The 27,297-nt window shown below is 39.0% G+C and overlaps 1 protein-coding gene across 1 annotated transcript in view; it reads right to left on the reverse strand.

Moving 5' to 3' along the window:
- Positions 1-27,297, reverse strand: part of ASXL3 (ASXL transcriptional regulator 3) — a 121,544-nt gene that overhangs the window by 7,890 nt on the left and 86,357 nt on the right. Inside the window, exons 8-10 of the mRNA XM_081802534.1 lie at positions 10,890-10,986; positions 8,909-9,014; positions 2,719-4,669 (exon numbers count right to left, since the gene is read on the reverse strand). Of these exons, the coding sequence (XP_081658660.1) occupies positions 2,719-4,669; positions 8,909-9,014; positions 10,890-10,986 (2,154 nt within the window). The remainder of the gene's footprint in view (positions 1-2,718; positions 4,670-8,908; positions 9,015-10,889; positions 10,987-27,297) is intronic.

Here is a 27,297-nt window from a genome sequence, read left to right on the forward strand (position 1 = left end):
GATAATGCAAGAGACAAGATGGGCTGCATCCTCTCATAATGTGGCATCAACGACACCTAAGTCCCCGAATGGGCCTTTAAGGTATAAAGCGACAATAAATGTGGCATGAATGTGAAATTAGAATTTTTAATCTCTGTGTTTCATCTACAGAAACATCAACCGGTGACTTCATTTGGTATGGAAATGAAACATCTTCTTAATGCCTCATATAAATGGAAACAAAATCCCTGCTTCTTAAAATGAGGTTAGCTAAAAAAGACTTAGAGATCGTTAGCTTTTAAATTATCTTCCTTCCTGGCATGGAAAACTGGGACCTTCATTCCATATGAGTTTATCTCTTCATTTGCCACAATGAAAAAAAGCCTTAGCCAAGAGGTCAGAAGACTAGAATCCTCATCCTGCCTTCACTCAAAGAAATTCTGTAATCTTGGGCAAATCATCGTGTACTTCGCTTTCTCCAGTGACCTCCGTGAGCCAGAGACTCTGTGGTTTTTCTGTACTCCCATACCACCTGGCAAACTGGCTCATACCTGTATAATCAGCAGACAATAAGAGTTTGTAAACTCACTTGTAAAATGAGACTAGTTATTTCTGGTCTATTTCCTTCACAGGGCTGTTATAAAGATGGAATGAGACAGTATTTGTGAGAGTGCTCTGCTTTCCAAAGGGATTTGGTATCATTATCTTTTCATAAAAGCAAGGGCAACCCTGGTTTTCTGCCTCTAAGAGCAACCACGGGTTGGGCAGTTTCTTCGGATATCAGTAATGTACAATTTGCTGAGTTTCATAAATATCCCAACCCACACTGTCCACCTAACTCATGCTAATTAAGAGGCTCACAGTCATCACCAAATTAATGAGGCACAAGACTCAAAAACCAACATCCCATAGCAATGCCTGTGATGTTCTAGTCACTAAACACATTCTTAGAGTCAGAGATTTGGAGAGCTGGAAGGGAGCTAGTTAAAGCCCCTCATTTTACAGTTGAAAAAACTGAGCCTGTGGAGGGAACATAGGCTGCCCTGGAGTCATACAACTAGGGAGTGACAGAGAGAGTCTTTGGGTTCCCCATTCAGGGCTCTTGACAGGTACTACTATGCTTCCCTTGTTTTCCTCCCTCTAGGAAAAGCTTTTCCTAGAAAACGTATCTCCCTTCCCAACATATGTATATTTACACTATAAAAGTTTGACACATACTATAGGATCATATCAATCTGAAATTATGCTTTGGAACTTTGGTAGATGAAATGATCTTTCTGAGCTATCTCATTTCTCATTTTCCAACCTGCGATGTCTCTCTTCTAATCCAAAGGCTTCAAAGAAAAAATGAATTTAGAGCGGAGATTCCATTTTTCCTTTTAAATATTTTCTTTAGTTCAAAAAAGGAAACAACTAAAAACGTTTAAAAAATTAAACCTAGATATACTTAAGCAAGAGCTCAAGGCCAAACGAACACCAAATATACTTATGATATCCATCTACCATAAAATGTACATTGAAAACAAGCTTTTGACAAGAAAAATCAGACTGCTATGTTCAAAAATATTTCCTATGAAAAGCATGCTTATATTTTTCTTTCCACTGCTTCAGAAATTAAAATGCATAGCAGGCCTTTAATTGGAGCTTAATGTTCATCTTTCACATCTTTAGAATCTTATTTAATAGGGGTTACTTTATTAAGTAGAATAACTACAGCTATACTCTTAAAAGTCAGCCTTATGGATATCATGAGACACGTACATAAAACAGATGTCAGAGCAGAGCAAAATAAAGAGAAAGAAATTAAGAGCAACACAGCTTGAATAGGGTTATAATTCTAGACCAAACCTATGGTGGAATAATCCACTTAACTGTTGGACAATATAAATGGACTGAGATGAAAGCACCAAATAAATATAGATTATATTGGGTAGGGTTTTGTTTTTTTTTTTATTAAACAGAGTATTTCTTTTGAATTAACCTTAATTTTCAGTTTACTTAGGCAGAGCCAATTTATATAAACGATTTGTTTTCTGAGAGTTAAAACTTACCTGGGATCAAAAGAGAATATATAAATCAGAATGTTTCACTACAGGTTTTATTATTTGGGAAGTTAAATACCTCTTTACTATCTCAAAAATTTAAAAAAAAATAAGATTTGTATATCTGCATATCTACAGCATTTTTCCCTCAGGGTGTGCAAAGCAATTTCATTGATTTACTCAAGAAATATTTAATGAGGCTCTTCCATAAGTCAGGTCCTTTCTGCTAGGGAATGGTGGTGGTGAATATTTGCTGGAAAATAAATGAGCTGATATTCTCGACCTTCTCCTCCTTTGTGTATGCCTCTGACTTTTGACTGCTTTCCCTAGTCCTACTGAACTTTGATATCTTTACTTTCCCCAAGTGCATGTAGGTCTTCATCCTATACCTTGGAGTCCCCAAAAGACCCTCTATCTCATGGCCTATCGGCTCCTCCAGGCCCAGTTCTCCCTCCCTATTTCTTTTTCCTTAAATGCTGAGGTCTAAATATATACATATATCTAAAATTATCTTGTGAGCTCAGCAATCCTTAAAAAGGATCATTTAATATTAGAATAGTGCTGAGAGTATTAGATCATGAACTGCTACATAAAACCTAGAGGGAAGAAAACCTTATTTAATTCTGAAAATTAAGCATCTAAATAGGAAAAGCCTAGCTATGGAATTGTCTTTAATGTTATTATTATTATTCCATACCTTGAGAGGCGGAACTCTGGGCTCCTCTCTTGGAGGCTGTTCTTTCTCAGGTGGGCTGCTGGATGGTAAGTTCCGGGTTGACTGATCATCTTCTATCCTAGCCCTCTTTTCCTTACAGATTCCAAAACTGTGTTGCTCTGCAGTCTTCCTCTTCGATATCTCTGATTCTCTACTTTCATTTCTTACCCCATCGGGTGACTTGGAGGGCTCTGACAACTTGGAAGAATGCGAGGTCTCCAACCGATTCTGTGAGCCCCCTTGCTTATGTGTTTTATTTCTAGAGCCTTCCGAAAATGAAGCCTTATCCACTGATGAGACATATTGCTTGTCCTGTAATTTAGCTGATGGAAGCTCATTTCCCTTATTCTCCATCTCTTCAGAAAAGACAGGTAACTCCAATGGTGAAGATGCCCCTTTCCTTTCTGTTCTTTGCAGGACATTGTGATTTTTTACTTTTATCATTTCTATAGAAGGAAGTTCTGGAATTGAAGCAGGATAGGGCTTTTCAGTTTCAACATGGGATTTACAAGGCTGCTGATTCAGAGTCTTACTGTGCAAGTCTTCAGATGGAAATGCTTCAGGAACAATGGAGGAACCCATTTTGATGGGTTCAGGAGTATGTGATAGAGTCTTCTGTTGAGAGAGAAGGCTCTCTCCCAGTGGCTTGGCAGGGGCAGAACCTTCATCTTTCTGTGGGGAGAGTGGTTCTTCAGATAGGGAAGGAGACTTTCTTTGCTGATGCACCATTCTTTCATTCATGGAAGAATTAGAAATTGGAGATGTTTCTGAAGGAAGTGGCAAACTGGATATAAAAGTGGTCTCAGGTGTGAGAAGCATGGAAGACACTGAAGACGTTTCTGATGTCAAAGGTAAATCAGACATGGGGGATGTTTCTGATGTTAAAGGTAGATTTGATATGGGGGATGCTTCAGATGTCAAAGGTAAACTGGACATCAGAGATGCCTCTGATATTTCAGGTGAAGTGGATACTGGAGATATTTCTGACATCAAAGATGCATGAAGGTTTTCATCAGGGGGATTTCTCTGATTATATTTGTCTGTGTTTTCAGTGCTGGACACCTCAGAACAAAACGTTGTCTCAAGGGAGGCTGGAGTACATGATTCCTCTGAGGTGGATTGGGTTTCCCCTCCTGGGGATGTCAGGCTGGTACAGCCTCCCTCTGGGCTCTCGGAAGAGAAGGAAGTTTCAGAGATGCAAGCATTTTCAGAAAGCTGTTCATCAGGATCACTCTGTAGTTCCATATCTACAGCAATTCCTTCATTGGGAAATCGGCCTTCTAAAGAAGATGCCCCTGTTTTTATTTCTGGAATATTGGTCTCTATTGCAGCTTCTGGCTCCTTATGTTCTGTGTCACTGACGTGAGTCACAGATGAAGTGGAAGGAACGAGAGAGTCACAGACTTCTAGCTGATCGATAACAACTGACATTTCTTCCTGGGAAGATTCGGATTTCTCTTCCACCTTCACTTCAATATGAGGCAAAGTTTCTAAAACATCATTCATCATAACACAGGATTCCAAGTTATCTTCAGGAGGTGTTACTTGGGGCTCTTCATGAGAGTTGGCTGGACTTTCAGACACCTCAGAAAATTCAGGTATTGTCTTATGATTTTCATCCTGACATTCACAGATACTAGTCTCTACCTCTTCTGCAATCTCCTCCTGAATCACAGATTCTTCAGGGATCAAGATATCTTCTGATTCTGATTCTGCCATCACATCTTTACCTACATCTACCATAGGACAAAGCGTAGCACAGAAATCAGGCTCTGGAGAAGTTGGACTTTTCATGCTTTTTGACTGTTGCTCTTCTAAGGGAGTCTGTGCAGAAAGACCTGGAAGGCCAGAGGTTCCACACGAACTACTTTCAGCTCCATCACTGTTTGGTCCAGAAGTGAGCTTCATCGATTCCTCTCTTGACATGCCCAACCTGAACAGAAATTAGAAAGATTCAATTATTGTTCAACCACAAAATGTGAAAGATACAAATTATTTATGTGTGTGTGTGTATATATATTCAACAGAAGTAAATGCATCAAATTAATTTTATAATCACTAAGTAACATGCTTAATTTATGTAAACTAGTTTATGATGACCTAGTTCTTCCACTGCTTTTATAATCGTAACTAAAGTAAACTCTACTTCTGGTTAAGAAAGGTATAGATTGATTGATTTGGTATAGATTTTTATTCTGTAAGCAAGGAGATATGAACTTTGCCAAATGTTATGTAAAAGGAATTAAAAAATTACAGACTACAAAAGATTAGAAAATATGGGCAGAAAAGCAAAAGAATGGACAAGATCGAAAATTTTTTAGTCAGAAATTAGCAATATATCTTTATCACAGAAAACTGCACAGTCTTCAAAGGATGCCATATAAGCAAATAAGATCAATGGAATATGGGTATGTTGTAAAATCTTAAAACTGAAATGACTTCCAAAGATTAAATTCTCTTAAACCAATGTAAGAGGTGTTACTAACCTTATTTTAGTCTCTCAGTGTCTAACCTAAAACAATATGGAAATTTCACTAAAGAATAACAAACGTATTTGGGGTCAACAAAGTTGATTCTATTAGATTATATTTGTATGAGGCAAGACCTTAAAATTCTTTCATGTCATCTCTTACTGTAAGGATATTCCTATTCCATTAGGATAACCTAATATTCATGTCGTAAGGGAAAGTTCATCAGAATTACAAAAATACTGGAAACTACTATTTCCTGTCATACTAACTTACAATGTCAGCATCACATGGTAGAGAAATAAGCTGTTCTAAAAGAAGTTAGAGTACAGACAATTACAAAGACAATTACAAAGAGAGAAATATTCTCAAACATATTTGACTGAAGAAATACAGCTAAAAGTATCAATGCGGGAAAATACCTCAGTGAAATCTCCTTCAACTTTTTACTTAAATTCTCAAAATGAAAAGGAAGTAATATTGAATAGATTTTTTGGGGTGTATTCATTGTCTTCTTTACTAACATTCAGAAGGCTCTAAAAAGAAGATAGGAAGTACTGCCCTCATAATTAGACTCTTTTCTTTCAACTTTCCCTAAGATAGGTTCAAACTAAGCTCCAATTTATAACTATCCTATACTGAGAGGAACAGAATAACTACATTACAGATAAACTTAAAGAAGAATAATCAACTAGAAATACGGTGCCTTGGGGCTAGGTCAAGCAGAGATACTACTGATATTAGGTTAGGTGTAGAATATATAGTAACTATCTACTGGCAGCCAAATTTCTGCTAATTGGTTAATAAGGGTATAATAAATTTATTAATTCATACAAAATATATTTAATATTATTAAATATCACAAATGTATGGAATATATAAATGTATATATTATGAATGTGTGTATATGTATATTACATATATATGTGGACAACAGCACTGTATAAAATATACCTATATGTCAGCATTTTATTATTTTCATGAAAAAAATGGATTTAAGATGGCATAAGGCATAGAAGGTTGTTTTTCACAGCACACCACATAACAACACAAAGGAAAACAGTTAAGTCCAGAAATCTAGACTGCAAACGAACAGACCAACTCCTATAATTCTGAGTTAGCATACATATGGGTGATCTCTAAGTAACTAAAGCAAATAGAGAACAGTACTATGTTATAAGCAGAGTAACCATAATAAAGAGCTCAGACAAACAGCTGAAAACTAGAGCAAACAAATCTTAACAATAGAGGAGTTTGGATGGCAACATTCTAGGGAAAACTTAGAGCAGTGAAAAGGCACATGTCAACTGAAAATTATCTGATGCTAGGAAAAACAATCCTTCACACACTGGGGTAGCTTAAGTCATCTAGAAGTAACAAAATTTGAAGGGCATTCAATGAAATGTCCAAAATATAGCTGTCATCCAATATGTAATCAAAGATGGAAAAAGACAAGCAAGAGTTCCAGTGACATAAGGGGACAGAAACTCTATGGATAAACTACAGCAAGAAAAGGGTCAAATAAAAGAAGTGTTAGTATTCAGAGCTCAGGGATGGTAAGACGGAATCATGCTTACTCACAGTATTGTAGCTGTTACCCTCCAGGGCAGGGGCCTTTAACCTGATATGCATGGGAGTCTGGAAGCCCTCAAATTTTATGTAAAAATATTATATATGTGTGAATTTTTCTGAGAAGGAATTGCGGCACTAGGACGCTGAGCAAATTACTTAACCACACTGGGTAAACCTGGAAAAATTACTTAGTTTCATGGTCTCTCAGTTTCTTAAACCCTTTTTTAATGTAAAAGTAATAATGGCGTCCACCTTATAGGACTGTTGGGTGGGTTAGTAAAATAATACTTGCAAAGCTCTTAGACACGTATCAGAGCCGACTATGTTCAATCACGGTTTGCTGAAAAGGGAAAGCCCTCTGTAATGCATGTGCTCTAGGGTACACACTCTCTGAGGGCAGAGCCTAGGAAGCCCTACAAATGTCTACACCTCTGGCATCTAGACGAGATGTTGGATCAATTTTGCTGAATTAAAAAAAAAGGGGGGCCCAACACTCAAGATCAGTACATTGGAGGTAACTAGCTCAGTTGTGCTTTTGCCAGCACTGAAAAGGGTGCTCCCAACATTCCCTCTGTCAGACACAAGGTGGGGGAGCCCTCCTGAGTGGTCTGCAATGTCATTCTCCAGGGTTCTTTTTTTTTTTTTTTTAAGATTTTATTTATTTGACAGAGAGAGAGCTAGCAAGAGCAGGAACACAAGCAAGGGGAGTGGGAGAGGGACAAGCAGGCTTCCCACGGAGCAGGGAGCCTGATGCGGGGCTCGATCCCAGGACCCTGGGATCACGACCCGAGCTGAAGGCAGATGCCCAACAACTGAGCCACCCAGGCGCCCCCATTCTCCAGGGTTCTTACTCCTGCTGGGCATCAGCATGACCTGAAGAGCATCTAAAAATGCATATTTCTGGGCTCACCTGCTAGACATTCCCAATCAGTCTGTCTGCCATGGGTCCCGGAAATCTGTATCTATTTTTAAAAGCTCCAGTGAGGATTCTGATGCAGCCAGGCTTGAGTAATACTGCTGGTGACAATATCTGAAGGCATATAAGGAGCCTGCTGCATTTTTAATTTTTGAGAAAATACATTAATTATCTCCTGTTGGTTCTGCTTAAAGATATATATGCACCCACGGTCCTAGGATAGCAACTAAAAACAAGCCTTCCTACTTGAGAGTTACTGCTACTTAGGACGCTCCACGAAATGCAAGCCTACTCTGGGTAAGCAGGCGGTTAATCACGTGATCCTTTTTTAAGAAGAGCACTCATATGAGACTCCTGACATTGTTTTCCCTATTTATGGGGGAAATTTTATGAAATTAAATCAAATGGTACAGATTTTGTTACCTGCAACCACCTCAGTGTCATTTACACAAAACAACTTCCAACCATAAAGTATATACATGGGAGTTCCAGGAGAAATCCTTTCTGAGGAGGATCTAAAGTCACTGTCAATTGTCGGCTCTGAAATCCTTCCTTCTTCCTTAGGGATCTGATGGTCTCTGAGACTTGAATTATGCTCAAGTACAGTATGTCCCTTCTAAATGTAAGGCAAAGGAGAAACTACTTTCAATTTAATTCAGTCGCTATCACACTTATGTGTGGCTGGTGTTACTTTAAAAAGAAACACACGAAGAAAAATAATAAATTAAAAACCGGTTACACTCAAAGAGCAAGATGGATAGAGTGAAGAGTAATACATCAGGCTCTCCCCCAAACAAGGACTAAACAAGTGTATATGCATAGCCAACATTTTCAGAAAAATGTGAGAATTAAGGGTGTCTAAAACTACTTAGCTCTAAAGTATTCCTTAATGAATATACTTGGATTAAAAACAGGAGATTTTTACTAAAATCTAGTTAAGAAAGCCGTAATTGACTTCTATAGGATTTCATGTGCTACTTTCAGTCCAAAATGAATTTTCATGGACAAGTTATAAACCCTTGAAAATGCATTTTTTAAAAATTTAAATGCTGATATGCCACTATAATTTTACCTGCAATTTCTTACACTGAGGGACTATTGCCTTTTATCGCAGGTTTATTAAGTTTTACAGCATATGAGTGTGCTATGTGAAGCAGAGAATTACATTTTCATTTCCTTCTGAGAGAAATGAGAAAAAAAATGCTCTAGTACTTACTTTTCTCCATAAAACCTTTCAAAGAATTTTTCTTTCCAAGGTTCTGTTTTCTTTTCCTTCTCAATTTCTTGCCTTATCCGCAACTGCATTTCTGGAGTAAACTCTCCTAGAAAGCAAATGCTTATATATTGAGTAAAAGTTGTCATATCTTTTGTCAGTTAATAAAGAAAACGCAATTAATTTGAGTAAACTTTTATGGATGTTGAAAAGTAAAAGGCTGAGTACTGACAATATTTCTACAGCTTCTCTCTTTATGAACGTCGTTCAAATAGTCATTTAGTTGTAGGTGAACTTTAAAACCCTCAGCAAATATACTGTATGCTAGGGGCTGTGAATTAAATGGCGTATATTCAGAGTCTTTAATGAAATCAGTCTGGTGGGATAAAAGGCACACAACTGACTACAAGATAATGTTGAAAGCCCTGTATGGGCTATAAGAATAAAGGTAGTGAAAGCACAGAAGAAAAGGCACTTAATTCTGCCTGCATCGATTAGGGAAGCCCACACACAGGAAATGGTACTTGAGTTAGCTTTTGACGGATGACCAAGTTTTATAAAGTAATTAACTCACAAGGCACAGAGATATGAATATGTATATTTATGTTCTTTTGAGTGGCCAATTGTGAGAACGTAGGAATAGAATGAAATGAAATGGGGAAGGTAGGCTGAGGCCAATTAGCAAATACATGGTTTAAAGAGAGTTCTAAATTTTTCCTACAAGAGACAGAGGGAGGTCCTGATGGCATTCACTCAGGGAGGAATATGGCCAAACAAGTGGTTTAGAAACCAGGTGTAGACATGGGAGGACTCCAGCCAGGAGGCTGCTGAACGGCACAGATGAGAAACAGAGAGTACAGTCAGGCCAGCAGCTGTGGGAATGTTCCAGGGCATTCAGATTCACAGCACAATTGACAGTTCATGACCAGATCAGGAGAAGGAAGAGGACAAGAGAGATCATCAAATTTCAAAGTAGGGAGCTCTGTGGACGGTGGTGACATCAGTAGAAAGGGGACAGAAGGGAGAGCAGAGAGTAAGGTTAAGGGAAGGGAAGATAGTGAGGTTAATAGTGACATTATGGTTTTCAGGTGCTTGATATCAGCTCGGGAGATCCAGCAGGCATTTGGAATGGAACATAGGATTAGGAAAGAAGAGTGAGAGCCAGATGTGGAAGATTTGGCATAGGGGCCATACCAAGGTGGTGAAAGAGGCTGCTTAGTGAATGTGCACAGCTACAAGAGAAAGTACCAGAGAGAATGGTGGAGACACCACCAGGTATCATCAGATGGAAGAATAGAAGCTCCGGATGGAAGCTGAGGAATGGTTATTGGCAATGCGGCCGCGGGAAACAATTTAAAATATATTGTAAATATCTAAGGTACATGGTTTCAAATTGGATGGGGTAAAAAAAAAAATGAGATATTGCAGAAGGAACATAAAATGTAAGGACTAAGAAGAAGAAACTGGGCTTTGCCATTAGAAAGCCATTAATATTCTCCAGGAGGCGTTATTTCAGTTGTGGATAGAGTCACACCTACCATAACACTTTGAGAGGGTAAGGGAGTAAAAATGTAGTACCATTCGTTATTTTTCGTCTTTCAAGAAGCTTGGTGACTAAAGGAAGAATAAGGTGAAATGGTGGCTTTAGGGGAAGAAAGTATTAAAAGAAGATTCTTTAGGCTCTAGGACATTAAAAAAATACATAATGCTTCAAGCAAGTGATTAAAATTACCATTCCAAAGAAAATCTAGCTATATCAAAAATTTTTATTATGTTCCAGATATCATGCTTCCTTCAAAAATATTGGACCTCAAAACTGCCAAGTATAACAAAGAATTAGTGAAGTCATTTGGAACAGAATGGGAGTTTTTACTAATTTATACTTCAGCGAGAGAAAAAGACTCAGAAATCAGAGAAAGGTGCAAAGCTCAGTACAGTACGTGTACTCAGATATGCCAAAGAATAATGGAAAAGAGAAATTTACCTTCTGCCAGTCGCTGTTTCCATCCTTGAGCTGCATATGCAAAGAATTCATTATTTAGTGCTGAAGAACTGAGGCGTAAAATTCCATCACTTCCCATCTAGGAAATAAGCCGACAAAAACAAGATCCATCAAGGATAATTCAAAGCAAAAGTACTCAGGAAAGAAGTGAAAACAGGGTGTGTGCGTGAGAGAGAAATGTAGGGTAGGAGAAAGGAAGAAAAGGAACCTAGCAGAAGGGGAATCTCCCAGCAGAAAAAGTGCACATAACAGTGATGACTATAATGACAAAAATTTAAAGGAAATCTTTATTAGGCATTTCCATTATTGGTGGTGAGGAAAACAAATGCATGGGATTTCATCACAACAGTTTGATATCTTTATTGTTTTACTACGCCTTAAATGGTACCACGTTAAAAATCACCATGTTGACACCTTTCGATTAACTTTCATAAATTAAATTTTCTAAAATTTGTGAAAGCTAAAGAAATCCAGTTGGATCACTTGGGTTCATTCTCTGGCTCAGGTTTAGACAAGAAAAAGTTCTAAAACATTAAAACCAATACCCCCACACTGTCATACATACCCCCTCATCTTCTCTCTAATTTGGATGCACACAAAAAACAGGTAAATAGTAAGGCATACAATATGTGCAGCTGTAAGCTACTGACCTTTTGCCTCAAACATACTAATTTTTAAAAACTCACATGTAGAAGGGATTCGGATAAGCATCATCAAACCGGATGCTTTTAACTTTCCAATTATTTACTGAACCTCCTATGTGCATGTAGTCTGCTTGCTGACATAGAAGATAAAAGAAGTGGCCTCATCCTCTACTGGCCACTTATGTGACCAAGGGGTGAAGATAAAACAGTGTCAAGCACTGGGTGAATGAGAATTAAGGAGTGCAAAAAATAAAAGCTGAGGGATGCTATCTAGGTGGACATGAGTGGTTAGGAAGAACTTGATGCCAGAGGCGCAGCCGTGTCCTGCAAGATAGGATCTGGACAGCACGGTTTTAGAGATAAAGCATGTAGTGCCCTGTAGAGCTTGGGAGCTTTACTGCGGAGACAGGACGTCACAGACCATTGGTAACTGCACCACGTACGAAGGTCTGAGGTGCTTTAACCTGCTGGGCAAAGGCCTGGCAAACTGTAGCTCCAATTACATTTTCAAAGATTTCCTCTTACTCCTATATACACGCTTCATGTGTCCTAATCTCTAATTGTCACTGCTACCTGAAAACATGCCCAGAGATTTCTTATCCCCAGGTTTCTGTTTGTTTGTGGCCTTTTCCACACTCCATCTTCACCACCGAAATACTCCTCCTCTTTTAAAATTTCACTCAACGCCTCCATGAACGTGTCAGCTGAACCACCATTCAGGAGCGAAGGAGAACACTGAATCTAAAAGTTAGTATTATACCAACTACTCTACACTGGATAATGCTAGATCCAGTTCAGAAGAGAGACGCTGTGAATAAACACGAGGCGTGTTGAATGCTGCCATCATGACATCCAAAGGGAAGCCACAGACTTGACATTCTAAGTTTCTTCATCTAAGAAGATATGGATAACGACGCTAAAATATTCAATACACATGGAAAATTTCAGGCAAGACTTTGTTCATTCACTGAATCACTGTTTACTCACCCAGAGCAATTTCATCTTTATTCGAGACACTTATTAAGCCACTCATACGAACCCACGTACCTGGCACGTGTATACGATGGCACTAAAGAAAAAGCCCCTGCCCTTATACTGAATATGTTCTGATGCTTCTGATCCCTGTAGATCTCTTCCAGCCGCGCAACTGTAACCGTAACACTGTAACACAGTTATATCATCACGCCACCTCAGTGTCCTACCATCCTACCACAGCCCTAAGACCTGGGTGGGTAAGTGCCCCAGCCTTCCTATCTTCTAACTGGACAATTCTAGGACTCCATCCTCTGGAATGCAGTCCATGCATTGACCCAATGGATGTCATTTGGTCCTGTGTCCCCAACAGAATATATGGGCGTGGGAACCAAGGGGTGGAGTGAGTGAATCTTTGGACTGTCTCTCTCTGGAGACCACTGGCAGACTGTATACTTTCTGTCCCCACAGCTCTAGACCATGTGAGATTAAAAGTCCATGTCCCCGGGGGGAGAATCATTTCTCCTAGGGCAGGGTTTCTCAGCCTTGGCACTATTGTCATTTAGGTTCCAGATACTTCTTTATTGTGGTAGCTGTCCTGTACGTTGTAGGTTGTTGAACAGCGTCCCTGGCTTCTACCCACTAGATAACCGTAGCAACCCCTCTGCCAAATGTGACAACTGTAAATGTCTTCAAATATCACCAAATGTCCCTTTGGGGCAAAATCAACCCCAGGTGACAATCATCGCACTACTGGACACGGTGAGGGCTCCACTGTAGCTAAGCTTTGCCTGGTTACTGTGTGTCTCTCACGCTGGTGGGTCCGTAGGCAAAGAGAGGGGCTACTGGACAGGTGGGATAATCAGCCCCAACAGTCATGAGGAAAGAGGATTGCTGCCATAGGGCAGAGGCAGAGAGAGGGATGTAGGGAGCACTGGAGATTCACTGGGACCTCTCTGGGTGCTTCTGTGTCTGGTGGTAACCGTGAACATGGATTACAGCAATGACAGCCAAAAAGGGCAAGGGAGCCAAAGACTCAGACTCCTCAGGGATGACAGTCTGGGCCACCTCCACCAGGCAAACTAGCAGAATTCCTGCTGAGTATGAGGGTGTTCAGAAATGGGTGACAGAGAAGGGAAATGATGAACTTCAATCACAGCCTTAAGACCAGCTTGAGACTAGCGGAGTCAACAGCTGGTTCACTACCCCCCTGGCTGTAAGTCTTGTTCTTTTGTCTTTTGTTTTTTGTTTTCCTCTCCAAAATATCATGACTGGCCACTCCTTAAAGAGTTAGTGACAGAACGCACTTAACATGAAGCACAACAAGGGCTGAGGGGTGCAGAGGTAGAGCAGACTGGACACTGGTGATTCCGTAGCTAGCCTGCATGAGTACAGAGCAGCTGGGGCAACAGTTAAGTGCACTTGTCCTGCCCACACCTACAAATCTCTAGGACTTTCTCTGCTGCAGACGCAGCCTGGAAGTGCAGAGTCTGGCTCTGGGGGCAACTCTCCATCCATAAGAGACAAGGGTCTGTGGTGAAAGGTCTTGCTTCCCTGTTCTCCTGGCAGACAACTGTGGGACTCACTCTACACATTTTTCCTGAAGGTCCTCAGGAGAACTGAGACCCAGTCATTTGGAGGGTTTTTCCTCTTCCTGTCTTCACATCATCTAATCCCTGGCTTCTGCTTCCAAACTAACTCTACTCAAGTTCTTGTTCCAGGCTCCACTTTTGGAGGGAAGGGGTACGGGAGGATCCTAACTAAGACTGAATCAAAGGAGTTTGGGCTTTATCCTCTCTGTGGAGATGGCCCAGTGAATGTCCATAAAGTAACCCTGAGGCTTGAGGCAGGGCTGGAATCAGCATGGCGCCTCCGGCTAATCACCTCCAGGTCCACGTTTGCCCCCTGATTTGCCCCTGCATATTAACTGCTTTTTCAATCTGTGCCACAATAGGGGAAAGGTCAGAAACACTCTTCTAGGTAATGGGAAACTACCGTTAAAAAGGTTGAAGACTGGGAAAAGTCCAAAAAGATGTGTGTTTAAAAAGATAACTTTATTACCTTTGAAAAGGATCGAATGGAGAGGAATGCACAGATAGAAAGACATCGCAAGCAGGTAATGGAATACTTCCATAAAGGATAAGAAAGGCAAATTTGAGATATTCAGGACTAGGTGGAGGGCTTTAGGACTCCTTTAGAGTAAAGGACTTACGTAAAGGCATTGGGAGAGTATTTTAGCAGACAACCGAACATGCTCACGATGATTCTGGGAAATAGGGTGGATGAAAAAGGCAGCTGGGCTTGAGTGGAAGTCTTCAAGCAGGGTTATGAAAGAGGTCTAGCAAAGATAATGGGATGAAGAGAAGACAGTCCATCTAAAAGATATGCCTCTAAGAAGTCTGAAATTTTCTGTGAATGTTGACTCTGTCTGCCCGTGGTTTGGGAGCCTTGGGAAAAAGCAACTTCACTTAGGAAGACTAACAGGGAAGAGGTTTTCTTATTGTGTAGATTTTAAATAGGACTAGTGGGTGGAAGAAAAGTTCCCTGAAGAGGTAAAGAAATTTGTTTGCTATGAACTGCATTTATAGAAAGCCCAATGAATAGGTTAGAATTTTTCTGTATTTGAGGACATTCATGGTGCTTTGTTAACTTCCACAGTCCGTGCAACACCTAGCATACTGCGGGTACTCAATAAATGTTTACTGCTGCCCTTGCTTTCTATAATGAAAGATTTAAAATTTTTGTTTGTTTGTTTGTTTGTTTTTGTTTTTTTTTAAAGATTTTATTTATTTATTTGAGAGAGAGAGAATGAGAGGGGGGAGGGTCAGAGGGAGAAGCAGACTCCCTGCCGAGCAGGGAGCCCGATGCGGGACTCGATCCAGGGACTCCAGGATCATGACCTGAGCCGAAGGCAGTCGCTTAGCCAACTGAGCCACCCAGACGCCCTGAAAGATTTAAAATTTAACTCTGGTAGCTGATACACAGGATTTTCATTTCGTGTATTCTCCCAGGCCAAGAGTGTGATTAGTTATTAATTGAAATTTCAGCATAATTTTAAGACACAAAGAAATACCAGATCCAGATTAGCTCTGACAGAGTCTCAAGATTTCAGCACATGAAAATGTAAGGCAGTGTGAAATAAACACATTCAAAAATATGGAAGCTGGCCCTGAAGGAAAATGTCTTTCTTTTAAAACAGAAAATTAATATTAACTGCCAGACTTCCAGCCTGTATGAGACAGCACAATTAAACACTAGGGCTAAATTGGACTTAGGAAATACGTGCCAATAAAACTTTTAAAATACACTATTAATTTTATGGCCTTTAAGAAATACTGTCCAAAAGACATAACATTTTAATGAGCCGGAACAATAAACATTTCTGAAAGGTTTATTTATTTTTTTATTGCTGAGCTATAAATTCTTGTTTTTCAGATTACCCATACTAGAAACGTTCATTCTAAAAATTCCCTTAATTCTCTTATAATAAAGTGTCTAACTAAGCTATTGATAAATTATGCTTCCTTTTTAATTAGGAGGAAAAAATCCCGAACATTTAGTTGTTACAGAGGAAAATAAATATGAGTAAAGGGAAATTCTTTCATGTCGAGATCCTTTCACAAAGGTTTAAACTCCTTATTTGTGAGTCTATCATTTGTCTTTGGTATTGGTTATAATACATCCATTTTGTGGGATGGATGTCCGTGGAATTCAAAGGGTTGAAATGACAACTCTGCTTGCACCCTATTCAGTTTTTGAAGGTCGATGAATTTTAATTCTGTATGCGAATATATCTATGTTTAATAATAATCCTTTAAACCTCTAATATATTCTTTATCACTTTTTTCTTATTTTAGGTTTCCTGTAGGTGATTTAGAATGCATGACATGTGGGCTACAAAGTGGAACAGTGAGAGATGTGTCGGAGAGTTTGAAAATAGCCCGACAATAATGGGACACCTAGATATACTAAGCAATGTGGATTTCATTCTATAGACAATGGGGAGCCTTTCAAAGTGAAGCCACCCCACACTGAGTGTGTGCAGGTAAGCAGGCCGCTGGTTTAGATAGGGCGGTCAGGATGGACCTCTCTCTCGACTGCTCACTATTGATAAGGGATGTTCATGTAGACGCCTGAAAGAAACAAGGAAGGAGCCTTGAAACCATCTGGGGAAGAGTGTGTGAAGTGAAGAGATGCCACTCCAGAGACAGACCCTTGGAGGGGAGGGGCCGCCAGGAGACCTGCAGACCCGGAGGCACACTGGACAGGGGAGGCACAGGACCCGAGGGGGCAGAAACAGGCTGGGCCGTGGACCCACTACACAGCCTGGCTTCTCCCCCAAGTGAGCTGGGAAGCCTTTGGGGGATTCTGGCCTGAGGAATGGGAAGTTCTGACATTTCACAAGGATAGATCTGACTGCTGTGTGTAAAAAAGACGCGAGCGTCGTGCCATCTAACGGTAATATAAATGTCAGCCACATATGTGATTTCAAGTTTTCAGCAGTCACTTTGAAACAGTAAAAAGAAACCATGTGAAATGCTAGTAACACCCTTTATTTAATCCAACCTATCCCAAATGTTATTGTTTCAGTATACAATCAATATGAAATATTAAGATATTTTCATTGTTTTTGTGTATTAATTCTTCAATATCCGGTGTATATTTTTAACCATCTCAGTTCAGATCAATCATGTTTCTATTGCTCAGCAGCTACCGGGGGCCCGCAGCTACTGTACAGAAGAGCATAGTTTTTGGTGATAAAGACTTATGAGGACACAAGTATGTAGTTACAGTGATGATCCAGGAAAAAGATGACAGTAGCTCGGACTACGGTGGCAGCAGAAGAAATGGTGGGAAATGCTTGGGTTGTGATTTTCTTCTAAGGGCTGAACCAACAGAACTTGATGATGGATTGGATGTGTGCATGAGAGAGAAAGAGATCAGGCAAGGATGACACCAGACTTTTTTTGGTGTTGGCAATTACAAGTATGAAATTTCTATTTACTAACATGAAGAAGACAATGGGAAGAGGAGGTTTGGCTTTAAACCAGTTAAGGTTGAGATGCCGATAACAATTCTAAGCAGATGCCTCTGATAGATCATTCTGCATATAGCGTAGGGGATGCCCGGGACATAGGCAAGACTAGTGGCAGGGATTCCTGTCAAGAATCATCAAGGGAAGGCCAAAGTATACATGATGAAAAGTCTTAATATTATTCAGGCAATGCAAGTAAAGAGAAGGGAGCTATTCAAGAGAGGTATAGGAACCAGACTGATGGGGCTGTGTGCACAGGTAGTGGGTGGTGAGTATGACCGAGGTGTAAATGATGAGTCTCAGGCATAAAGCTTGGATAATTTGGTGGATGCTGGTAGCAGAAATCAGGACAGGAAAAGGTACAAGGAGGAGCAGTATTCTGGACAAAGAAGTGATGGGTTTTGTTTTGGATGTGCTGACATAAGGATATCTTAAAGGCATCCAAATAGAGATGTCTAATCAATAACCAAGACTTAGGGCAAGAAGCTCAACAGCAAGGGAGGGATCAAACAAAGAAAACGAGGAATTGTCAGCAAAGAAAGTATAGTTAAAAACATGGATATGGATAAGAACACGAAAGAAGAATTTACCAAAAAAGAAGACGGTCTTAAAGCAGAGCCCTTGGAAACACTAATCTAGAAGGAACGGGCAGAAAATTTAGATCCCACTAGCAAGACTGAGCAAAAGCTCTCTGACAGAGGTAGGAAGAAAATCAGAGCATGGGGCCTTGGAGATGCAAGGGACGTAGTGATCTGTATTATGTGTGTGCTAATATCTATCAAGCCGTGCGGAATTATTTAGGTCAACAGAATATACAGTACACTATGTAAGTTGTGGTGCCCAATTAAAAAGAAAAATCCATAGGGTCTGGGCGCCTGGGTGGCTCAGCTGGTTAAACGACTGCCTTCGGCTCAGGTCATGATCCTGGAGTCCCTGGATCGAGTCCCACATCGGGCTCCCTGCTCAGCAGGGAGTCTGCTTCTCCCTCTGACCCTCCCCCCTCTCATGCTCTCTGTCTCTCATTCTCTCTCTCGCAAATAAATAAAATCTTAAAAAAAAAAAAAGAAAAATCCATAGGGTCTTTACAGCAAAGACAAGTCAGGCAGTGGGAGACCAACCAGGAGACAAATGCAAAAGAGTAATGAGCAGATGAACTATACACTGTCATCACTGACCCTCTTATACTCCGATCAAGCACCCCATGCTCTTGCACTAAGTACCCCAGTAAGAATTAAAGTTAGGGATTCATTCTCCCTAACGGGTAATTTTTCATTTTTCACCTTATCATTTAGCAGGATGCAGGTGGCTCAGGAGACTCCATAAATATGCTCAAGGTTTATCCATAAGGGAAAAAGGTAATTCTTTAAGCATAAAGTTAGGCATAAAAATGAAAGAGGGCTGCTGAGAGAGAGAGAGAGGACCAGTAAGGGAGACAGGACTGACAATATACTAGGACAACTGGGCCACTAACTTTTGGGTGCTATTTCCAAAACTGCATTAAGACAGTATTTCCCAAACTGTACTTTGTAAAAACAGGAATTTAAAAAGGTAATTTTAATTTTAATGGGTACTCCATCTATAAGGAAATTGATTCTGCCATCTGATAAATACGGCTTGTATTTACTAAATATGGTTAAATTAGCTTTCTTTACTGTATTTTCTAATATACTATAATTTATTTTTAATACCCAAGAATATATCTATCATGCAGTATCTGTCTGATTTTTTAACTCTGTAATCCTCTTACAGAGCAATTACCAGTATTTCATGGAACAAGTATTCTCCAGAATATAATTTGGGAAATGATGCATTAAGAGCTGCAAATCAGTCAGAAGCAGTCAAATGAAATAACCTAAGCACAATGGATTTGCACATGCTAGATACTAAATCCCTGTTGAACAAATGAACAAAAATGCTCTCAGATCTGGACATGGGATAATTTTCACTACAACGCAAGAATCAAACATTCAAAATAAGTAAGTGAAAGTAAAACTGGAGACTATTATGATAAGTGAAATAAGTCAGACAAAGCAAATACCATATGACTTCCCTTATATGTGGAATCTAAAAAACAAAACGAACAAGAACAAAAAAACACCCACACTCTTAAATATAAACTGGCAGTTGCCAGAGGACAGGTGGGTGGGGGATGGGTGAAATAGGCAAAGGGGAGTAAGAGGTACAAACTTCCAGTTATAAAATAAGTCATGGAGATGAAATGTTTAGCATATTGTAATGCTGTTGTATGGTGATGATACTGTGGTGAGCACTGAATAATGTATAAAATTGTCAAATTACTATGTTATAGACCTCAAACAAATATAGCATTGTATGTCAACTATACTTCAACAATAAAAAAGATGAGAAGTTAAGCAATGATTTTTAAAAGTAGTGAAAACTGGTAAAGGATGATGTAATATGCTTTAGACTACAGGCCTAAACAACTTCAAGTTCAAAGCCCACTTTAGGAAGCAAATACTTGGCATTCCTTTCTAAAAAAAAAAAACAACACATCAAAATATAAGCAAATATAACAACTTTTCTTTTAAAAAGTAGAGACTATAATTTTAGCGGCCCCTTGGTGGCTCAGTCAGTTAAGCATCCAACTCTAGATTTCGGCTCAGGTCATGATCTCAGGGTTGTGAGATCAAGCCCCACTTGGGCTCCGTGCTCAGTGGGGAGTCTGCTTGAGATTCTCTCTCTCCTTCTCCCTCGCCTTTCCCCCCCCCGCACTCAGTCTCTCTCTCTCTCACACTCTCTCTCTCCAAATAAATAAATCTTTTAAAAATAAAAATAAATAAAAAGTAGAGACTGTAATTTTAAAGTTGTAACCAAGACTATTTGGAATTATATGGAGGTTAAAGAAAAAAAAATGTTATACCATGTTCATCCTTCTTCCACCTAATTTTTAAGAAATATGCATGGAATAAGATGAAGTAAACAAAAGGGAAATCTCAGAGAGAATATACTACCCCCCCCCAAAATCAACAGAAGGAAAAGTAGGAGCCTTTTGTGTTATCACTGTTATGATAGGGCTTTCATTACAAAAGTCCCTCTTCTGAACTGTCTTTTCTTTCAATTACTTGCTCCTTGGGGGATCACTGCTGAGCACTAGGGCAAAAATCACAGGGTATAAAGTTCAGCATGGAAGGGTTTGGGAGATGGAAGCTCCCCCATGCTCTGGATGATGCCAGGTGTAATGCTTAATGAGAATGAAGTTCTTCAAGCAGAGGAATGGGCAAAAGAAGTACATAGCAAGTTACTTATTCAATAGATTTCTGTGTATGTAAATTGCAAAGGGCTTTGAGACTAAAGATTATAAGATGGCATAATGATAACTAGTCCTATGGGAACTGCTTATTGCCTTCTCATTTAAAAATGCATAGAAACATATGTGTATGAATCTATATATCTATCCATACATACATATACATATATCTGTGTATCGATGCATATATGTATATGTATGTATACACACACACACACACACACACAAAACCAAACAGACACGAAGTTTTCTCCTTCCTCTGGAAACACAATTTGTAAGCAATCCAACCACTTGGCTAAGATAATGGTCTTCTTTAAAATGGGATCTCTTGCACATTCTAAGAGAACTGTTCTCTCCCCCACCAGATGACCTCACCAAGCCCCCAAGTCCATAGAGGAAATGTTGAATCAGAGGTTGGGGAGGACATTCCCTAGAGCAAGACATGCTGGCAAGCAATTTCTCAGGCCCAAAACAAAGGGAAAAAGGAATTCCCCAGCAATAAGAGAAAAACAAAATTTTTCTCATAATTACTGCTATGAATTTCAGCATATACAATAAGGAAAACCACATTTGTGGGGTGTGCATATTAAAAATAGATGAAAAAAGAATTTTTATATTGATTCTTAAAAGTTTTCAATTATTGAGTTTCAATTACTATACTTCCATGAGATTTCCTCAATCTTCTATACAACCTTATTAGCAACAATAATCATTTTCTAATGATGTTATTCTATGTTTTTACACTCTGCCACCTTTTTCAAGAGTCATCCCATTTGCAGATTTTAAAGGGAGGAATCTCTATTCAAAATGCTATACTGTCTTCTATGGTACTGGCACAAAAACGGACACATAGATCAATGGAACAGAAGAGAGAGCCCAGAAATGGACCCTCAACTCTATGGTCAACTAATCTTTGACAAAGCAGGAAAGAATGTCCAATGGAACAAAGACAGTCTCTTCAATAAATGGTGTTGGGAAAATTGGACAGCTACATGCAGAAGTATGAAACTGGACCATTTTCTTACACCACACACAAAGATAAACTCAAAATGGATGAAAGACCTAAATGTGAGGCAGGAATCTATCAAAATCCTAGAGGAGAACACAGGCAGCAACCTCTTTGACCTCAGCCATAGACTTCTTGCTAGACACCTCTCCAAAGGCAAGAGAAACAAAAGCAAAAATGAACTATTGGGACTTTACCAAAATCAAAAGCTTCAGCACAGCAAAGGAAAAAGTCAACAAAACTAAAAGGCAGCCTATGGAATGGGAGAAGATATTTGCAAATGATATATCAGATAAAGGGCTAGAATCCAAGATCTATAAAGAACTTACCAAACTCAACACCCAAAAAACAAAGAATCCAGTCAAGAAATGGACAGAAGACCTGAACAGACATTTCTCCAAAGAAGACATACAAATGGCCAACAGACACATGAAAAAATGCTCCACATCGCTTGGCATCAGGGAAATACAAATCAAAACCACAGTGATATACCACCTCACACCAGTCAGAATGGCTAAAATTAACAAGTCAGGAAACGACAGATGTTGGCAGGGATGCGGTGAAAGAGGAACCCTCCTACACTGTTGGTGGGAATGCAAGCTCATACAGCCACTCTGGAAAACAGTATGGAGGTTCCTCAAGAAGTTAAAAAAGAGCTACCCTACAACCCAGCAATCGCACTACTAGGTATTTACCCCTAAGATACAAATGTATTGATCTGAAAGGGCACCTGCACCCCAATGTTTGTAATAGCAATGTCTACAATAGCCAAACTATGGAAAGAGCCCAGATGTCCATCAACAGATGAATGGATAAAGAAGATGTGATACACACACACACACACACACACACACACACACACACACCCCACAATGGATTATTATGCAGCCATCAAAAATGAAATCTTGCCATTTGCAACAACGTGGATGGAACTAGAGGGTATCATGCTAAGTGAAATAAGTCAATTAGAGAAAGACAAATACCATATGATTTCACTCATATGTGGAATATAAGAAATAGCACAGAGGATCATAAGGGAAGGGAAACTGAATGGGAAGTCATCAGAGAGGGAGAAAAACCACGAGAGACTCTTAACTCTAGGAAACAAACTAAGTGTTGCTGGAGGGAGGTGGGTGGAGGGATGGGGTAACTGGGTGATGGGCATTAAGGAGGGCACGTGATATGATGAAAATTTTCTAAAAATTAAAAAAAAAAAACCACAGTGCTATACTGTCTTCAATGTTTTAGCAGTTTTTCAGAAGAAATATAGCCAGTGACGGAATAGGTGAGAATAAATGAAATAAAGACACCTAAAGGCAAAAACAAAGTCACTGACAGATCCGGCTTTGATCCACTTCTCAAAACTAGAAAAGTGTGTTTTGGTGCTTATGGTTCATCTCTTTTATTTAATTTTGCAGACAACTCCTGGCCAATTGGGACATTTTGATAGATCTTCATATGAAGTGATTTTTTTATACAAATACAGATAAATAAAATTTAAACAAGCTTCAGCAAATAGGAGAATGTATATATGTCTTAAAAGAAAATCTCTCTTATAAATGCATTTTCATCAATGTTCCCTCTGTGGGAGGGAAATAAAGAAAACTTTCAATGTATCCAACCATGAAACAGAATACTAATGCTTTATTTAGTGAAAATCAAGCTCATGTTCTTGTGTAGATAAAATAAGATTATGTCAAAATGCAGTGGGAAGCAATGAATCACTGTTTCTACTTGTAATACACTGAACAGCTGTGTTTAAATGACTATCTATTAGTCATTCATTTCTTTAACAAACATTTCATAAGCATCTACTACGTGCCAGGAACCATGAAATGGACAGCTTCTGCTGCTACAAAAGCCTAGCACCTAGAATAAGACAGATAGAATGATAAGTACCCAGAGAAGAAGAAGACTATGGGAATCCCCAGGCCTGGGTATATGGAATGCTTTTAATTCCCCCTTTACAGTCTGTTAATATCCATGCCTGAAGGTAGCTCTTTCCTCCTCTCTACAGTTTAACAATGGCCCCAATCCACTAATTGTTCAATAACAACTAAAATCAGTAACTATATTTAATTTTGTATCTGCAACAACCCTGAAGGTAGGTAAGTGGTGAAGCAGGATGTAACCCCCTAAGATGATACCTCTTCATACCATATGGTTTCCTTTAATTAACATTCAGGCATTCATTCTTCCACTCAAAATCTTAAATGCTAGGTGCTGGGAATGCAATGATAAAAAATACACAGGCCCTGTCCCATAAGGTTGTAATGACAAATTGTGTTAAGGTCCCTGAAGGAGAAGTAACAAATACTCTAACACAATGTTCTAAGTTCAAGTGTGGGCAGAAAGGATTCTCTGAGGTATTAATATCTAAGCAGAGATGTTTAAGTGAATGATGGGGAGGTGTAAGCCATAAGGTGGATAAAGGAGAAGTCCTACAAACTATTAGCGAACTGAGTTAAAAAATACATTAAAAGGATCATAGACCACGATCAAGTGGGATTTATTCCAGGGATGCAAGGAGGGTTCAATATTTGCAAATTAGTCAATATGAAGCAGCACGTTAACAAAACAAAGAATGAAAATTATATAATGATTTTAATAAATTCAGAAAAGGCATGTGACAAAATTCAACAGCCATTTATGACAGAAACTCTCAACAGAGTGGGTATAGAGGGAATATACAACATAATAAACACCATATATGACAAACCCACAGCTAACATCATATTCAATGGTGAAAAGATGAAAGCTTTTCCTCTAAGATCAAGAACAAGACAAGAATGCCCACTCTCATCATTTTTATTCAACATAGTATTGGAAGTCCTAGCCACAGCCAATTAGGCAAAACTAAAACAAACAAACAAACAAAGGAAAGAAAAGAAATAAAAGTCATCCACACTGGAAAGAAAGAAGTAAAATTGTCACTATCTGCAGATGACATGATTCTATACATAGAAAACCCAAAAAAACTTCACCAAAAAACTATCAGAGGTAATAAATGAATTCAATAAAGTAGCAGGATGTAAAATCAATATACAGAAATCTGTGGCATTTTCATACACTAATAATGAATTATCAGGAAAAAAATACGGAAACAATCTCATTTACAACTTCAATGAAAAGAATAAAATACCTAGGAATAAATTTAACTGAGGAGGTAAAAGACCTGTACCCTGTAAATGGTAACACTGATGAAAAAAGTGAAGAAGACACACATAAGTGGAAAGATATTCCATGCTCATGATTGGAAGGATTAATATTGTTTAAATGTCCATACTACCCAAAGCAATATACAGATTTAATTCAGTTCCTATCAAAATTCCAATGGTATTTTTCATAGAACTAGAACAAATAATTTTAAAATTGTATGGAATGAAAAAAGATCCCAACTAGCCGAAGTAATCTTCAGGAAGAAGACTAAAGCAGGAGGTAATAATGCTCCCTAATTTCAAACTATACTACAGAGCTACAGTAATCAAAACAGTATGGTATTGGCATAAAAACAGACACATGGATCAATGGAACAAAACCGAGAACCCAAAATTAAGCCAACACATATATGGACAATTAATTTACAATAAAGGAGCCAAGAACATACAATGGAAAAAAGACAGTCTCGTCAATAAATGGTGTTGGGAAAACCAGACAGCCATGTGCAAAAGAATGAAACCAGACCACTATATTACACCATACACAAAAATTAAATTTAAATGAATTAAAGACCTGAATGTAAGACCTCAAACCATAATATTCCTAGAAGAAAACATAGAAGATAAGCTCCTAGACATCAGTCTTACCAATACTTTTGTGGATCTGACTCCAAAGGCAAGGGAGACTAAAAAACAAAACAAAACAAAACAAAACGAAACAAAAACACAAACAATGGGATTACATCAAGCTAAAGTTTCTGCATGGTGGAAAAAACCATCATTGCAACAAAAAGGCAATCTACTGAATGGGAGCAGATTTTTGCAAATTATACCTCTTACAGGGAATTAATATCCAAAATATATAAAGAATTCATACAAGTCAACAACAACAAAATAACAACCTGATTCAAAAATGGGCAGAGGATTTGACTAGACATTTTCTAAGAAAGACATACAAATGGCCAACAGGAACATGCAAAGGTACATCACTAATCATAAGGGAAATAGGGCGCCTGGGTGGCTCAGTTGGTTAAGCGACTGCCTTCGGCTCAGGTCATGATCCTGGAGTCACGGGATCGAGTCCCGCATCGGGCTCCCTGCTCGTCAGGGAGTCTGCTTCTCCCTCTGACCCTCCTCCCTCTCATGCTCTCTGTCTCTCATTCTCTCTGTCTCAAATAAATAAATAAAATCTTTGGGCGCCTGGGTGGCTCAGTTGGTTAAGCGACTGCCTTCGGCTCAGGTCATGATCCTGGAGTCCCGGGATCGAGTCCCGCATCGGGCTCCCTGCTCGGCGGGGAGTCTGCTTCTCTCTCTGACCCTCCCCCCTCTCATGTGCTCTCTCTCATTCTCTCTCTTTCAAATAAATAAATAAAATCTTTAAAAAAAAAAAAAAAAAAAGACCACAATGAGATATCATCTCACACTTCTTAGAATGGCTATTATTAAAAAGAGAAGAAATAACAAATGTCCACAGGATGTAGAGAAAAGAGAACCCTCATGCACTGTTGGTAGAAATGCAAATTGTTACAGCCGCTATGGAAAACAGTATGGAAGTTCCTCAAAAAATTAAGAATAAGGGGCACCTGGATGGTGCAGTCGGTTAAGTGTCTGACTCTTGGTTTCAGCTCAGGTCACGATCTCAGGGTCCTGAGATCCGTGCTGTGTGGAGTTGGGATTCTCTTTCCCTCTCCCTCTGGCCCTCCCCCTGCTAGCATGCATTCTCTTTCAAATAAATAAATCTTTAAAAAAATTTAAGAATAGAACTACACCATGACCCAGATGTTCCACTTCTGCACATCTATCGGAGGAATACAAAAACACTATTTGAAAAGATATATAGACCCCTATGTTTACGGAAGCAATGTTTACAATAGCCAAGAAATGGAAAAAACATAAATGTCCATTAATGCATGATAAAGAAGATATGGTATATATAATATATATATACACACACACACATACATAAATATATATATATTTATATATAAGTATTACTCAGCGATTAAAAAAAAAGTTAAATCTTGCCATTTGTAGCAGAATGGATGGACCTTGAGGGTATTATGCTAAGAAAGAAGTCAGGTGGAGAAAGAGAAATACCAAATGATTTTACTTATGTGTGGAATCTAACAAAACAAAACAAATGAACAAACAAAACAAAAACAAACTCATAGATATAGAGAATTGGTTGGTACCATAGGGGAAGGGAGTTGGGGTGGGTGAAATTGGGGGTCAACTGTACAGGGATGGATGGTGACCGGACTTTGTGGTGATCACTTTGTAGTACACAGATGTCAAATTATAATGTTG

This window comes from Leptonychotes weddellii, chromosome 13 (genome assembly GCF_054177405.1).
Source record: "Leptonychotes weddellii isolate Sample4059 chromosome 13, ASM5417740v2, whole genome shotgun sequence".
Classification (NCBI taxonomy): domain Eukaryota; kingdom Metazoa; phylum Chordata; class Mammalia; order Carnivora; family Phocidae; genus Leptonychotes; species Leptonychotes weddellii.